Here is an 18,004-nt window from a genome sequence, read left to right as displayed (position 1 = left end):
GATGAAGGCTGTCTCAGCCTTGAAGAAGGTTATAAACTGGATCATGCCAAGCCTACCTCCACCAGTGTGAACTGTGTACTGTAAGAACTAGTAAAGTTAGCCTGACTCTCTGATTTCTGTGCAAACTCTGTTTTGGTAATATGTTAGCTGTATTTGAGAAACCTGCTGTTCTTCAGGAGCATTTGAATACTAGGACTTGGATGCATATTTTGCAGTTATTTTTTCATACATGTCACAGATGTTGAAGCCCTTCGCAACATTCAGAATTTAATCAGGTATTTGGGCAAAAGGCCTGCTCTGAAATTCTGTTTTGTATAGTATTAGCTAAAGCTGGTATTTTCTGTCATGTTTCAAAGAAGCCTAGGAGTTAGTGTCTAAATGTCACTTGAATGATTTTGGACAGATAGCGTTTATTGTTTTATTTGGAGGGTAATTAAAGCTCCAAGGAAAGAATCAAAACCAATCAATAAAACAACTTCATAGTATGAAAATCAAAAGATTACTTTCTCCCCTTTTTTCTTGTAATTTTATCATTATTTTCTAAAAATCGTTAGTTAATAAACCCCAAAAATTTAAGGTTGATATATGTAACTATTTTTCTTAATTCCAGAAACAAGATTCTTTATGACAGTTCTACTAACACTCATCACAGTTAATGCTGTCAGTAACTGCTTGTTTTTCAAAAGTTGGCATATTCAAGGTCAGCACCCTTTTCTCAAATGCAAATCAACATCTGTATTGTTGCGTGGTTTGCATAAAAAAGTTGGATTATAGGTTAAATTAGACCCTCTTTTTCATTATTTCTTTGCTAATTATCTTGTCAAGGAAAACATAGGAGAAAACAACTGAACAACTGGCTAGTAAATGCACTTTTGTGAGTGTCCAGATGTTTTAAATGGTTCTGTAGTGAGGAATTATTCATTGTTAAAGCCAGTGTTTTTAATAGGCATATAATGCAGTTAACGCCAAGAAGTAAAGTTCCTGTTCTGACAGGCAAACTTCCAAAGCAAATGGAGAAATATGTCAGGAGTTATGGGTAAGGAGCTGTAAATGTGGGAGCACCTGAAATAATGTTGGCTTTTTTTTTCTGTCACATCCAGTGGGGGGTATGAAGCCTCTTGAAATGTCTGTGCTAGGATTATATGGTAGGAATCATGACATACTGGTTTTGCTTCTGGTTTTACCATGGGTCATCTCTGATCTTGCATAAGCACAACATTTTTTCTCTCTTTTCTGCATCCATCACAAAAGGAGACATGATAATAACATCCTTTCTTGGAGAGTTTCTTAATCTTGAGAGGTGTGTCTTTGGTGGCTGGTTTGTTTGCTTTTCAATATTACAGTAGTTTCACGAATACAAGCCGCACGGATTATAAGCCGCACCCCCGGTGCCTCGACAATGTTGCTGTCTTTGTCAATAGATAAGCCGCACCCCGAATATTAGCCGCACTTTCGTTCGTAGCGAGAATCCGTGCGCAGCTTTCACAAATTGGCCAATTAGTAACAGGATCGCGGCATAGCGGGCTTTACTGGCTCGGGGCGGGGCCAGGAAGGCTCGGCCCGCTCATGGTTGCCGACGGGGCCGGGTGGCCCAGCTCAGCGCCACGGCTCGGCGGGGCTGGCCGGGTGGTACTGCCGCCGCCGCCGGGCTCGCTGGCCCCCCTCTCCCGTCAGCACCGCCCCGCTGCCGCGTTCGCTAGCTCCGCCGCCGGGCTCGCCGGCCGCGCCGCGTTCCCTAGCCCCGCCGCCGGGCTCACCGGCCGCCCCCTCCCGTCTGCACCACCGCCGCGTTTCCTCGCCCTGGCCGGCACTGCAGGCCCCCGCACCGCCGGGCTCCCCCACGCTGCTGGCCCCGATTCTGCTGGGCTTCCCCCGCTGCCAGGCAGCCTCACCCGCCGGCCTTCCTGCTTCTGCCATGCTCCCCTGCACTGCTAGCCCCAGTTCTCCCGGGCTCCCCCGGCCTGCTGGCCCGGGCTCTGCCGCCCCCCTGCCCCGCCCTGCTGGCTCAGGCTCTGCCACCCGCCCCCCACACTGCTGGCCCCGCCTCTGCCAGGCTTTCCCACCTCTGCCGGGGCCGGTCGGGCTCCAACTTGGCTTGGGGCTGCCGTGGGCTCTCACTTCCGTGTTGGCAGCTTTTAGAATTTTGTTAATGTATTAGCCGCCCCGGAATATTGGCCGCACTTCCGGGTTTCCACCAAAATTTTGGTCAAATTGGTGCGGCTTGTATTCGTGAAATTACTGTACCTTCTCGTGGAAGCAGGCCAATGGAATGGCCTTCACTGTCCATGCACATCCCACCTTTTTGAACTTTGTACCATGTTTCAGCTAAGTTTTACAAAGTGGTATCAGTCTCAAATGTGTACATGATGAGTCTCTGACAAAGGATGTATCAGAGCTGTTCTCCAAGTGATCTGGATTGCTGTGTGTGTACAAGCTGACTGGTGCATCCCAAGCACTTTGCTGTACCCTAGAATTTCATTTGTGGTGTAAAAACTGTGCCATATCCTGCATTGTAGGTCTGTGTATGTAGAGCTCTTGGTTCAACCTCCAGTGCAAAGTTAGTTTTGACTGAGTGAAGGGAGGAAGAGTGACCTTGCATCTTGCCAGAGTATCCATTCAAAAATAATCTTCACTTGGAGGAAATTCCTGCATGTACACTCTGAGTCAATCAATCGTTACTCTCTTATCTGTTGAAAGCTGGGCTGCATTAGTGCTGGTGTACTGTTCTAAATCCTGAAACCTTAAACTTATGTGTTTTTATGGTTAGATAATAATTCAGGGAAGTTTTCCTAGCTGTAATTCAGGCCTTCCTTCCTTTCCTTCCTTTCCTTCCTTCCTTCCTTCCCTTCCTCCCCTTCCTTCCATTTCTTCCCTTTCTTTCCTTCCTTTCTACCTACCTACAAAGCAAAATAAGAATTCAGTGTGGAAATGATGTTTCAGTGCTGTAGCAGCAGAGATACAGATGAACGTGCATGGGGACAAAAGCCAAGGATCTGGAAATTTAGACAAAGCATCTCATTGTTACAGGAGCCAATTGTCACTTCTCAGCCTGGAGCCTCTAGAGATCCCAGTGAGAGCCTTCCATGTGTTGCTCTGAGAGGGTTTCCTCTTGCTGTGATGCTGAGATACTTGGTGTCCCAGAGGTATCCAGTTCTACCTTTAAGGAACAGCACTGGACAGCTGGATCACAGGCTGATTGATGTGCTTGCTCAGTTCTCTTGTGGCCCAGGAGCAACCACTGGGATCTGAACAGAGCCAGCAGTCTAGACCCTGTTTAAAGTGCACTCTCTGCCTTCAGTGATTTCCAGCCTCATGGATTAAGTCTTGCTGAATAGTCCTGTAGATCTGTCTGCTACAATTTTGGACCTTCTTTTGAGAGGTCCCCAACCCCTCTGCTGGTTTTATAGAATGCAGAAGTTTGGGTGAATTCAGTGCCCTCATGAATTCACCATTTTTAATCTTTGTTTAAATCTCTCTTCAGGTCATGAGTGACAGTGAATTTAAGACCCTCAATTTACAGTTGTTTTGTTTGGGATTTTTTTAAAGTTCAAATAGAAGAGTCATAGTCTGATCTCATGATGTACCAGGAGACTGGCACTTCACAGACCCTTCAGAAGTTCTCTTTGAGATTCAAAGGGTTTAAGTCTCAGGGAATCTGCTCATGATGCTTGTTCTGTTGGATAATTATCCTCATGGCTACAACATCAGTGCAGACTTGTCCATAATTTATCATTTATCTATCTTGCTGATCTTGCTAGGCCTTTTTGCTCTTGGGAATCAATGAGATAGAAAGGGTTTTGTATAGAAATTTGTTTTTTGAGGTCCATCATTCAATGCACTGATATAAATTATATTGATTACATTGATTTTCTTTCACATAGAGCTGGATTTTGATTGCAAAAATATCTGGGTTGTTTTAGAGAGTCATTGTAGAAAGAGATGTGAAATATTTTAATGTAAGCTGTCTCAATATGGAAAAGGTATCGCACAGGTTTGGAATAATCTAAATTCATTTTCATAACTCTCAAGCAAATTTTGCTTTTATTCTTTGTCTTTTGTAGCCCTTCCTTCCCCCTCCAATCCTTGCAAACTGCTTATTTACTCTCTGAGTGCTAAAACACTGTGGTGGCCTGAGATCCTGGTGACCTGCAGGCCTTTTCCAGTAATTAGGTCCATGTTTGCTCCATGGGAGATTCAATTAAAAACGAGAGGGGTTTATTATTATTATTATTCCGTACTGAAACCCCGCATTATGTTCTTGAGTGTTTATGTGACAGCATTGTAATGAGAAAATTCACTTTAACTCCATCCCTGTTCAAACATTAGGGGCTAAAAAATTGCACTTGAGTGTTAGCATAGCTCATCTGTCCTCAGAAGCAGATGTGAGAGAAAGAGGGAAGAAATGTAGAGGCTGCTCATGTGAGTGAACAAATACAATTTGTGTGAGCTTGGGGAAGAAATGGTGGACATGTTAAGATGTTGAAATTTTAGTGCAGCCTGAGACACCTGTGAAGCACAGGACACACTTTTACATGTTGCTAAACCCCCCATGGCATTTTCCTGTGTGTCACTTGCACACAGAAATATGAAGTTTTAACTCCTGCACTGCATACTTGTTCTGTGGAAAAACTACTGGACGCAGAACAGCTGGGGTGTTCTCTAAGGTCTGCCAGAGTATTACTGCACTCTTCCAGTGTCAAAGTCAATACCCTCTTTAGCTGCAGGGTAGACAATCAAATCTAATTCCCTGAAAGGACAACAATTTCGAGTTTTTGAAGCCTTCAATGTCTTAACAGCAGCTCCAATGGGGTTGCTGTCTCACCAGACTGGGTTAATTTCAGTTCTCACATGTGAATTCAAGCACAAGTGTGCTGTCTGTCCATTCTCTGACTACTAAGTTAATAAAGCACCATCTGGACAGAGCACAACGTGGCATGTGTGTTGCTCATATAATGACCTCTGTATGTTTTGTTGTTTTGTTTTCCTTTTTAGATAATTGTGATGATCCACTGGTATCTCCCTTACCTTCAGCTGCCCTTACCAGTTCCTCTGAGCTCTTCAGTACCCACAGTCCCAGCTTTGCAAAACTCAACAGGAGAGATGGTAAGGTTACAGTATGAAATGCCTAAACTATTAATTTGAATCACTTTTACAACAATAACTTCCTATGGTGTTTGTATGCAGTGCATTCAGAGCCAAGTTGAATAGAGCCATTAATTTATGCTCCTGACAGTGTACTATGTAGGAGTAATTTCCTCCTTTATTAGAGAAGATGTCCACTTTATTTTGAAGATGTCCACTTCTCTTGTAGAGATATCGTTAAGGAAGTTCAGATAGTCTTTTTGCTTTGGATGAGTTCCCGTATTTGAAGAGCTTAAAGATCATTAGGTTTGAGACAATAGCAACTAGGTATAAAATTCCAGTGGAATTCAATGACTACACATTTCTGCAGAAATAGTGAATGTTACTAACAACTATTCAGACATTTACCATCAAGAATGTTTGAGGTCCAGATAATGAGTTCACACACCAGGTGGAACTATGAATATGAAGCATAGTACCAGAAAGGAGAAGGTGACAGTATTTGGAACCTCATTTGACATCCTGTTGCAAATTTGGGCTGTTGGCCCAAGGTAGAGCCTCTAAAAGTGGAAAGACCTGTATTATCATATTACATGTGAATTTCATTTTAGGAAACACTGGAAAGATCACTACTAGGTTTTAAATTGAAAATCAATCTGAAAAAAGCTTTTAATTGAAAATCAATCAAAATTTTTATTCTTAAACATCCCTGAAGTGTATTTTAATCAAACACCTTTTGATAAATCTATAGAAAGACAATAAAGGACTCTCTCTTCTATGCTTGGTACTAAAGATAAGGAGCTCCTTGGCCATTAAAGAAGTTTTAGATGGGAATTGCAATATATCATATTTGAACTCTTGAACTAGAGTTCCTCAGCATGTAGAAGATCATATGGTAACTGCTCAACAAAAGAAGGTTGTAAATGTTGAGCACGATATTTGAATTTTCCCTGTCTTTGTCTCCTACTGCTGGTTGAGATGGTGAATGATATGCTTGTGTGATTGTGCAGATGGCTCTAATAGCTAATTTTACCTGTAGAAGAGAGGAGGAGATTCAAAACCTTCAAAAAGCTTGCAAGTCAAACTCTGACCTTACTCCCTATTGAAGAGATATTAACAATGTTTGAAATTGTGATAGTGGTTTCAGTTCAAGGTCAGAAACTGAAATCATTATTTAACTGTCTTAGTTAACTGTCCCACAGTAGTTTTGTCATGCAGTGAGGAGTAAGATATTGTAGTTTTTCAGCAATGCAGTATCACATTGTTAAGGTCCATGCTATCTTTTAGCACTAGTCATAGGAACAAGAGACAGGGTACTGAAACCAAGCCCTAAGTAAGGGTATTATTTCAGCAACTTTTGTTTTGTTTTCTGAATGCTTATGTGATAACTTATGAGCTGAAGCCAACTCAGGCATCTAGAAGCTAAACTCTTCCTTGCCTAATTCTTTTGTTGTATAGACTTGAATGTGCAGATGTAGTGCTGGCAGAGTTCATATGGGCGCTTGCTGTGGCTTAACCCCCAAAACAGTGAAACCTCACACAACTGCTCACTCCAGCATGGCCTTACCACAGCCACAGTCCTTTCAGAAGTAAAACTGCTCCTGCCTTCCCCATGGCTGCAGTTCCTGCTGTGTGTGGGCTTGGCCACAGCCACACACTTTGACATAGTCCAGCATGGCCTCATGCACACCCAGGGTGCTTCAGGGAGTACCTCCTGCAGAGTGCACTTACCCTGGGAGCACAGTCCCTTCAGAGGAACCAGCTGTGGTACAGGTGTGACCACAGCCACAGGCACTTTGAGGTGTGCATGCTCTGGCATGGGCTTCCTCACAGCCACAGACACCTGGGCTGTCCTTTTGCCACAGGGACTTGTCCACTGTCACTGCCCCTTTGGCTTGGGTTCACACTGCAGTTCCAGCCTGCCCAGCAGCCACTTGCCAGCCCAGGAGCATGGCCACTGCTGTTATCAAAATGTGCCCAGGCCCAGCAGTCAGATGATAAGCAGCACAGCAAAAAGTATCTACTAATGAGCAGTAGACTCTAATGAGCAGTAAGGGAAGCAAGCCCCATGGCAAACACAGAAGCTGCTGATTAATAGTGAACCAACAGTAACAGCTGTAAATTCAATCTAGTACATTCCAATCAAATCTGTAATTATCTCAAGCCCTTTGAGGCCCACGCTGGGCACACATCATGGACAAACCCAGCAACTCAGCCCTACACAGCCACTCGCTCCCCAGGTGGGATGGGGGAGAGAATCCCCAGAGCAAAAGTGAAGCCTGAACATCCCCCTTTTCCTCCTCCTTCATTCCCCAGCTTTAAATGCTGGACATGATGCTATATGGGATGGGATATCCCTGTGGTCAGCTGGGGTCAGCTGTCCTGGCTGTGTCCACTCCCAAATTTGGCTTTCCTCTACCCTCCTCATAGTGGTGTGGTGTGAGGAGCAGAAAAGGCCTCGGCCTGTGTGTGAGCAATTCTCAGCAAGAACAGAAACATCTCTGTATTATCAACACTGTTTCCAGCACAATTAGCCCTATATCAGCTGTTGTGAAGAGAACTAAGTGTACTCTTGCCAGAGCAGTGCCTGAGCTTGGCTTGGAGCAGCAAGCAGTGGTGGCTGTAGAAACTTTCTTTAACTATCACTTGAATGCAAATAGCAGATGTCTTTACAGGAGTAATATTTCCTAACAAGGACTGGGCTGTGGCTTTCTGATAATGTTGAATATTTTGATGAGTTGGCTTATCTTTACTTGTAATTGATAAGACAGTGCTGCAAGGAACAGAGCCTCTGGGTAGAAAGCCAAATGAATATATTTGTTAATGCAAACATGAATGCAACAAGTGAAGATGAATTTATAAAGCACAAACTGTTTCTTTATTGACAGAAAGTTCTAATTCTTCAAGTTTATTCAGTAATAGATAACAATAACTAAAAGACTGTTTTTTTAAAAAATAAGGCCTGCAGTAGTGGAATGTGCCATTTAAAAAAATAAACACACAAAGTACCCATGAGTAAAGCTTTGTGTTAACAGCTGAAAGTGCTTAATTAAAATGCTGATAAATCTGTGCTGGTAATGCTAAAGAGCTAGTATAATTCTGATAAATATGATTCTGAGGTATGAAATATATTTTTTGCCCATGAGAGGAATTTATCAGCTTTTTTGTATACAGTAAATAAATACTGGAAAATAATAAGAAAATTGCTACAATATGACTGCATCACTTAAGATTTTTCAGTTCTTATTAGCTCTCCTGAGTAGTCAGTATAGGCAATTATGTATGAGAATATAAAGCATATATAGTGTCAAAAAGAATTTGTTTTGTGGCCAGGAAGTGTTTGATGTGGGCATTAAAGTAGAATTGTGCAGCAGGGAAGCACTTAGTTGCAGTGGGAAGTCCAGGAGTTTTTAGTGCTATATAAAGCTATTTGAGCTGTTTGTAAGGCATGTAGGGGGAAAATAATTCCCTTTGCTTTGTAATAATCAACTAAAAATAAGTGTGGCCATCCTGAGCGGCCCTGGGGAACATCAAAAAGCATTGACTGTGTAACACTGGGCTTAAATGCAATTTTTGAAACAACTATGGCAAAATGTACAAACAGTCTGAAAAAGAAACAAAAGTATTTGATCATATTTCTTGGAATCATATGGGTCCCCAACTGAGAAACCATCAGATCCTTGCTCTCCACATATTTCTAACATTTTGATTTGTTGCAATGGAAAATATGAACAATATATCAGAGTCCTGTGGTATTGTTCCTCCACTGGGGTATTTTCTCCATACCATGTTGAATTCCTTCTTTGAAATGATCCCCAGAAGATGTGAAATGTGTGAGCTGGGAGGAATGATGGTGTAGCCCAGTGTGCAGAATCCTGTCAATGCCAGTGGGAACCTGGTGGGCAGAAAGGGGGAATGTTGAACATCCTGTCTCTCGTTTTTGTGTAAGACAATGTGACAACACACCTAAGACAGGTGTGCAGATCTGATGGGAATAATCAAAGCCAATATTTTTGTCTGTTTTGCGTTTATGCCACACTTAATAAAATTTATATGGTCTTCTTCAGTATCTTTGTGCCCAGTTGCGGGAAAAAGTCGTTGGGTTGTCTGTTCAGAGCAGTTGATGTCCTGAAGTTGTGTCTTCAGTAGTCAATGTTGTTGTCTATTAGAACCTCCTTGATATGGTCTTCTTCAGTATCTTTGTGCCCAGTTGCGGGAAAAAGTCGTTGGGTTGTCTGTTCAGAGCAGTTGATGTCCTGAAGTTGTGTCTTCAGTAGTCAATGTTGTTGTCTATTAGAACCTCCTTGTCTTTTGTCTTATGCCTGTGCTGGCAAACAGTCCGAGGGGCAAGCATTAAGGGGGGTAGAGGAGCAAAGGGCTCTATATGGTTGTTCTACTTTGATTGTGCTTTTTGGCTGCTTACTAAAAAAAGTACAGGATGGGGTGTTGACACACTATCAGGAATGAGGTGCATAAAAGCTGGAAAAATGCCAGTATCCCTTGTGCCACCTGGTCTGTATGATGGAGTAAATGGGGAGTAAAAAGAACATTTATTGATTTTTTGGCACTCACAGCAGTATTTGGTGTGGATTTGGGATAAACAGAGAAGCAAGCAGAAGCTATGTGTTTGCTTTATTAGCAGAAGGGAGAGAGGCCCAGGGGGAAAAGCATCAATTCTGCCCTCAGTCATGCAGCCAGTGCAGCTTTGCTGTTGCAGGGATTCTACCATTCTTACTAGCAGTAGGATTACTGTCCACCTCTGGAAATGGTAATGATGGAAGGTTTGGGAGAGAGAAACACAGTAGGCTGTCTTCTCCACAGGAAACAAATATATGAAGCAGCTGCTGTTCTCTGAAGACATGGCCCGTAACTGATGTCTTTCTTGCAAGACCAGCTTTGCAGAGGTGAAGCTGTGAGCAGGTGTCAGAGCTGTGTCTGCAGTGCTTAGATCTAAAGAGCGACATTCCCAGCAGACAAATGTACTCGTGTAAAGAGAGATGCAGTTCAGAGACACCATGTAATCTATGATTTTAGGGCTCAAGCTCAGCACAGATCTCCCAAATTTCTGTTCAGTGTGTATCATTTGTTTGACTTCGAAATTATAAGCCTGTGGTGTTGTGCTCAAGCTGGAAAATAGAAGTGCACAGTAAAGCCAAACACTTTTGTGGAAAGTGTATCATATTGCTGCCATTTCTAGCAGCAGAAGGGAGACAGCATAAAGTAGATATTTACTTATGATGTTTGGCATACTGCTGGGAAGCATCCGTGCTAACAGGCTTGGCTTAAGAGCTTATGAATAAACTAGAACACAGAAAGCAAAGTTTTTGTGGTTTTTAAGGGAAAACTCACCATTTTTTTTATAAGTTATTTTCCTTCGTGTAGTTGTTGTTCTTTATGTTGAATGAAGGAAAGATGAAAATGGCAACTTTCTTTTAACATGTGCTGAAAACATCTAGAATAGGGTCTTTTGAGTCATGAATGGAACAATTTTGCCAGAAGTTCTGAAGCAGACTTTCATATCATATCAGTTCCTGGAATAAAACTGGAGGGGGGGGGGGGGCGGGAAGCAAAAAAAAAGCAACAACTATTGTGTTCAGACTCTATTTTAGATACTGGATATTGCAATCCAAAGGAAGTTTGCCCTTGGTTCCCATGTGTAATAGATCCAACTGTGTGTAGGAGAAATCTGTAGTTTGTTGTCTTTGAATACAGCTCTGTAGTTTGTACCATAAAAGCAGAAAACATACTTTCTATATGGCACTTAAAATACCAAAATAAAGAAAAAGATGACGCAAGAGGTAAACTTGTTAGGACTTTTAACAGGAGGTATTACAGTCTTGTATAAGCTATATATATAGGTATAAAGAGCTATGAACTCGTCAAAAAAGAAATCAGAGATGAAATTCCTAGTATTCTCATTAGGTGTTTCATGGCATGATCATAGGAGAGAGTATTCTGTTTAGGGCAGGTAAAATAATCAGTGATGATGAAGACTTTTGTTGGGATTGAAAAGGGTAAATCATGGCACTAAGAAGCAGTATGCATTGGTTTGGTTGCAAACTTTTCCCTGGAGAGCTCTTGTAGAGGAATGAAGGCTGAGTCATCCAGGGGAGCAGGAACAATACTCCATTCCAGGTACTGGAATGGTTCTGTTTCAGGAGTTCGGATGAATCCTATATTAATAAATTGTAAATAATGACAATTTTAACACCTACTCATAGACAAAGGGATTTCAGTTGTGAGTGGGAAAGTACAATACTATCCAGGAAAAACAGGATGTTTGTAAAAGTGCACGGTTATTGAAATTGAGTTCATTGATAGAAACCACATTTATAAATCTTTCAACTCTACCCACTTCAATGAACTTTTCAGGGAGCAACTTTGAGACAGATCATTTCAGTGTAGTCATACTAGAGTGCTTTTCCAAACTTCATTAATAATGACAAAACAAAAATATGTTGGGTTGCAGAAACAGTGGCAGCCTCAAAATTTACTCTCTTAGTTATTTGGTTGATGGCTTGTGCTCTTCATAACTGCATTGGTTGCTCATTGGTGAGGCTGAATTGAACACTGGGTGTATGCAGAGAATAAATGTGTGCAAGGAGAAACGAGCTAAAAGAAAAAAAATGTAGCCTGTATTTTAGGGTGTAAAAGAAAGCAGGAGACCATAAAATAATATATTCCAGCCTGGAATGATTTGCTTTTTAACCATAAGCTCCCATTTATTGAAGTGAGCAAAGTGGTAAAATGCAAGCAGTGGTTGCAGTTTTGTTTCATTGGCTTGGTGTTACCACAGTCCTGTTTAACCTCTAAAGAAATTCAAGCAATAGTGCAAATCTTTACTTTTAAAGGACAAACACGAATTACTCATGTCAGAGACAGCCTGCTTTCCAGTGTGAAGGCAGTCCTTTTAGTTGTTCAATCAAATGGTTTCTAGCTTTACAACAAATTATCTGAAATGTGTTTATAAGCTGTAATTAAACCATTCTTTCAAGTACTTAATAGGGCTCAAATCAAAATAACTAACATTTTGCAATTCTTTCAGAACATACCAAAAAGGAAAATATCAAAGTAAACCACAAGTTACAAGTCCACATTCCCAGAACTGCAAGGACGAAATACATAGAATTTTTCTTTTTTTTTCTTTTTTTTTTTTTTGTGATTGAGCATATGCCAACCTCATTGATATTTGTACAGCTGAAAAAGAATAAATTTTCTTAAAATGTCTTAGAAATTCCTCATGAGGTTTAGGTTAATGGAAATAACCTGATGGAAGCCCACCTCATGTAGTGTACTTCCTAATACTAAAATACAAAAAAACAGCCGCGTGCTCAAGTAGAGTCCTCTGTGATGACCTGAAATAATTAAACGGCTCTTTATCAAGCATAATTTTTTTGTGCTGTCATTGTTATCTAAATTCTCTTCATCCCATCTTTCAGGAGCTGGTGGCTGGTCCCCACTGGAGTCCAACGAGCAGCAGTGGCTCCAGGTTGATCTGGGGGACCGCGTGGAGATCGTGGCGGTGGCCACGCAGGGCAGGTACGGGAGCTCGGACTGGGTGACCAGCTACGCGCTGATGTTCAGCGACACCGGCCGCAACTGGAAGCAGTACAGACAGGACGACGCCGTCTGGGTAGGTCTGAACTGGCCCTGCCTATGGCCTCAGATCTCTCTGGTTCAGATCATTTGGACATTTGGAAAAGCAGCTCTGGTTTCACATCTGAGGAGTGCTGCAGTGGTGAGAGAGCAGACCTGAGCCACTCCACAGGGTGTTTTGATCTAAATGGGTTATGTCACCAACTGTCCGTGTAATACAAGTTTAGGCCCTCAGGACTACACTGTTTTTCAGACTATGAGGATGATCAGGGCACTTAAAATGACCTGTGTGCTTTTGTGCCTGGTTGGCTCTGATTCAGGCACACCAGGGTAAATGGGGCTAATCACCTCCGTGCTTTCTCCAGGAAAGATGAAAATTAATTCTATGCCTTAAACGTGTTTGGCCAGAACAAGAGGTATCATGCTGAGGAAGATGGGTGGTAAATTGCTCCTCAGCTGGAGAAGGCTGGAGCTGCAGGATGGGTTGTGGGATGATTTAGGAGACAGACTAAAAGTGATCGAGGCTTTTTCTAATACTTTGATGCAGACTTGACCATTGCTGTGTCACAGGTTCAGTGTGTGGCTGTGCCAGGTGCTGTTGGCAGGAGTGCATGGGGCAGCAGTGGCACCACAGGTGTGGATGGAAAAGTTTACAAGCATTCCTTTTGTACAGAAAATGTCAATTGTTAGTGAATGGGTAAAAAGTGGTTGGATTCTCCCCATGCTACGTGGTGTAGTTCTGTGGATCAATAGCCCTGGTGGCATGAAAATATGTGGTGGTAAAAGAAATAGATCTGTCATGAAAATAAAGGGGAGCATGTTAAGGGTAACCAAGTAGACTTATGTTTTCTCTTGGGTTAATACTTTGTTTAAATACTGCATCACAAAAGCAGATTCTGCTTCTAGAACATAATGACTGTTAGTGATGGGAGCTGGGCTACGACAGGGAGAGGGAAGAAGGGCTGCTCACTTTTCCCTGAGTGTGTGGTGGCTGTGGAGATGCATGTACGGGGAGGTGAACTTCTGTGCATCTAAAATTCATTGGGTCATCACTTTGCTTCATCACGGCTTGATTCAGGGGAAGCTAATGAAATCCTTCTTCCCTTAGAAAAGCAACTTTGGTCCTAAGATAGTCATAAAATTATAAAGTTGACACGTGCTTCACCTGTCACTTAAAATATTATGTTAGGCTGTCTTCACTTTGACGATTGTATTTATATATATATGCACACACACATATATATGTATATATATATATATATATGTATTTAAAAGCAGTGGAATTTAATTTTGGACTGAATATCATGATCATTTAATCTGTCTCTTGACTTCCATCCCAGGGAATCTGAAATCCATACTGAGATATTTTTATAGATTTGGTGTCAGTTAAGTGTTTGTTTGCCTGAAAATATTATGTGGCTTTTTAAAATTTTATATTAGGACAAATTAATTTTTCATTACATGTCAAATTTTTCAGTTATTTTCTTTCGGGGAAACACTTGAACTTTTATCTTCTTTTGTAAATTTTTCTTCTTAAAGGGAAACTTGAAAAGACAACACATAGAATTTACCACAGCAAATCTTAATGTCCCAAGGAGCCAACTGATGAGTTTCTTATCAGGCACCTATAATATTGCACATGAAAATTGGAACAATTAATTTAACAGTGAATTAAGATTTATGAGCAACTTGGACTCTCTTGTTTTTCTAGAGTGATCAGGCATGAAGTTGATTCAGGGCAGATCCTGACACAAGTTCCAAAACCTCAGCAGACCTGTACGCTTGCTTTCTGGAGAAAGAATTTTTATATGTTTCTAATGGAAACCACCATAGACTAGAAAGGATAATTTTATATATAATTGAGGAAAAATGAAATAGACTTTGGATGTGGAAAAGGAAACAAAGGATTTGGATAATTTCCCCCTCACCTTAGTTTCTAGGAGTCACACTGACCAGGAGAGCCTCTAATGTAATTCCAGTCCAGAAGAACCATTTGCTCCGTGTTCCCAGAGGACTTGAAGGGTTTGTTAGGATGTCTTGCCAAACTTTCCTGGTGGAAATATCTCATAATGTAAGTCCAAAGTGTGCTGATTTGACATTTCATTAGACACATTAGACCACTTAAACTGGCAAGTCTCATTAACACTTAGGAGCTTGTATGTCTACCCATGGAATTAATGATCAAGAATTCCTTCTGAACAATTTTTATTCTAACTAAAGAAAAAGTTGATTTTTTTTTCCCCTGGAACTTTTGGATTTGTTTCACTGAATTAAATTAGATCTAGAGAGCCATTCAGAGCACAAAGAAAAAAGCCAAAGAGGCTTTCAGAAGTATGTATAGAATTATAATTTCAAATTATGCAGTGCTCCTCTTCTCTTGGCAGTTATCCTTTCCTTGGGGTTTTTTCTAACTAAGAAGAAACATAGAAGTGTGCTGTCCAGCTGAATGTTAAAGGCTTTTTCCGACCCTTGGATGAAATGAGGACAAGCACAACATGGTGCTTGTCCTAAACATCTGGCTCTTGCATAGCTGTAAGGGAAGTCCTGCATTGCACACCCCTAGCAAAGAACCCTTGCCCTTGACTTGAGGTAGTGGACCATTTCACAGGGCTGGGAAAGCAGCCCCCCAGGGCAGCCTCCACTGTCACAATCTGTGGCAGTCTACACTGCACCAATCTGCCACAAGTGTGGTAGTTCCAGACTTAGGAATCTGTAACTGTGCTGGATTTGGTTCAGTGATGTTTTTTTGCTCAGAAGGAATGAAAATATCCCTCAGTTAACAAGACTGTTTCCAGCACAAACCCAAACCAGTCCCCCATACCAATTACACTACTATGAAGAAAATTAACAGTTAAAGCCAGCATTATCCCACTTCCCCCACCTCCGGGGTGGGTGGGATGGTCTGTCAAATAAGGATTTAAGGCAGTAGATGCCTCTATCAGGGTGAGGTGGCAAGTTACCAATCCTTGATTTCTACTCAACCCAATTCAGATGTGATCTGCATTTTCTACCAGCCCTTGTGCATGTCTTGGGGAGAAAGTCCAGGTGTATTCCCAGTTGGTGACACTGCAGTGCTCCCTTGGAGGAACAGGCACTGGCCCAGCCTTTCCCCACTGCATGTCACCAGGCCACTGGCCACATTCAGTGGGAAGAGCAGCAAGGCCTTCAGTAATCCTCAAGTAAATATGTTCAGATGAAACTTTTCTTAATGATCCTATTAATGGTCCCTATTGCAGGATGCTCTGAGGAGTTGTTTCCAGCCTTGTGGGTATAAGTTTGGTCCACCCATATGGCAGAGATGTTCTGCAGTGTGTCGGAGACCTGGGTGCATAAATTCTTTATTGGACTGCCAGTAAGACAGACGTTTGCACACCAGCATATATGACATATCACCAGTAAAAAATCCCTTTCTCTTTATAGAGATTACAAGGCTTATTATCCTCCTCTCCCAGCTTGCATACAGCTCCCATCAACTTCCCTGTTAATGAGGACTGCATAGACAGATCGCGGGGAGAATCAGAAAACCTTTTAAGTTTTCACTCAGGCTGTGTTTATGATGTTAGTAAATTCTGCAGCTGGAGTTGAAGACAAGACAGATTAGCCATTTAAAACCAATTTTCCAACCCCATTTGTATTTAAATAATCTTGTTACAAAAGGACTCTGTGGTTCAGAGCAAACTAGACTTATAATTATATTTTCAATATGGATAAATCAGCTATGTGTGGACACACTAGCTATTGATTGGGAGACATAAAACATAAATCTTATTGCTTGTAACAAGTAAATGATTTTTCAGTGTTTTTAAGTGTTGAATAATTCAGAATTTGCTTTACCTGCATACACATTGCAGCTTGAGTCAGTCCAAATTGTGTATTTTACTGGAAAAAAAGTGTGGGTTCTGATACAGTGCTATTTCATTTTAGATAGCAATTTTTATGCTATCTATATTGAAAAATACTTTACAAAGCTGAAAAACTCAATTATGCAGGAAGGCACAAAGGAGGGGATGAAACAGGCATAGATGTATGCAACAAAAGGAGAAAAGAGATGTTCTTTATACAAAGTTTTGAAAGGAGAAGGGGAAGTTGTGGAATTGGAGATAAAGGGAGACTGCTCTGACAGTGGCAGAGAAGGCTTTTATATTAGAACAATGAATCTGTGCAGAAAGGCAATGAAGAGGGAAAATGGCATAGATAGCAAGGAGATAGCTCACACTCTGTACAGTCCCATGCACATAGTTCACATAGTGCACCTGGAGCAGGAGTTTGCTGGCTAGTAATGGTCAGCTGTTACAAGCTGACTTGGCTGGTGAACATTCTGATAAATCTGCTCTCCACTGCACATGGAAGGCAGTAGATGTCTCTGGGTGGGAGAGGGGCTGAGAGCCCTAACCCCAGAGCTGCACCACAAGATCTGAAGTGCTTCCCTAGAGTTGGACCATGACACCTTGGTCATGCAGGGAATAAAACAGAGCTCACCCCAGTGGTGTTGTGCTTCCCGCAGGTGAGAGGATGCTGTGTGAGGGCTGGAGAGTTGGCAGGAGGCTGAGGATGCATTAGGAATATGTAATTTCCAGGGGAGTAGGAAAAGTGTTTAACAGAGGTGATAAAGATCCCTTGCATTCCCTTTCATTGGGAAACTTCTCACTTGCACGTGTGAGCTTTTGCTGAACCAGAGGCTTTTCTAATGAAATCTAGAGGAGGGTCACCCTTAATTGGCTTATAAATCTACAGGGGTGCTGCAAACTTTCCCATTCCACCCTAGCTGGATAATGACCCTGGAACTGTTTTGGTGAGTTAATTATTGTGAACATAGTTAGAATATTAATCTTCTTGTCAGATTTATAATTGTGCTAATTTATTCTGAAGTATCTTTTTGCTCCTAGTCCTATCGCCCTCCAAGCAAGACCAGAGCAAATTTCCACATGTAGCAATGAGAAGTCCCACATTGTTTGCTTGGCTTAGAGAGTGAGTTTCTTCTTGTCTTGTTATAATGCTTCCTGCTATACTAGTGTTAGGATATATTTAAACTCTTTTATGTACAGTAATTATTGCCAGTCAAATAGGTGTTAAGTGGCAAGTATCTATGGATTATTTCCTTTTCCATCACCTTTGCTCTAAGTTTAGAAAAAGAAGAAACAAAAACCAATTGCTACTTTCAAGTAGGAATGAAGAAAGCAATTCGCTCTTGCTGCAGGGAAGCAAGGTTTTCCAGAAGTTTTCATTGCTATGTTATTACAGATTTTGAAGAAGCAACCATTATCCCGTTGTTGTAATTAGGACTGTTCAGATTTAAGACTGCCTGATTCTGAGATGCTGTTTGGAG

The 18,004-nt window shown here is 41.6% G+C and overlaps 1 protein-coding gene across 1 annotated transcript in view; it reads left to right on the top strand.

The window, feature by feature from the left end:
- CNTNAP5 (contactin associated protein family member 5) overlaps positions 1 to 18,004 on the top strand; it is a 276,013-nt gene that overhangs the window by 63,557 nt on the left and 194,452 nt on the right. The window contains exons 2-3 of the mRNA XM_033065393.2: positions 4,993 to 5,103; positions 12,522 to 12,715. Coding sequence (XP_032921284.1) covers positions 4,993 to 5,103; positions 12,522 to 12,715 — 305 coding nt within the window. The remainder of the gene's footprint in view (positions 1 to 4,992; positions 5,104 to 12,521; positions 12,716 to 18,004) is intronic.

Source organism: Catharus ustulatus, chromosome 7, assembly GCF_009819885.2.
Source record: "Catharus ustulatus isolate bCatUst1 chromosome 7, bCatUst1.pri.v2, whole genome shotgun sequence".
Lineage (NCBI taxonomy): Eukaryota > Metazoa > Chordata > Aves > Passeriformes > Turdidae > Catharus > Catharus ustulatus.
The sequence above is the reverse complement of the archived record's forward strand: the minus strand, read 5'-3'. Positions and strand labels throughout refer to the sequence as shown.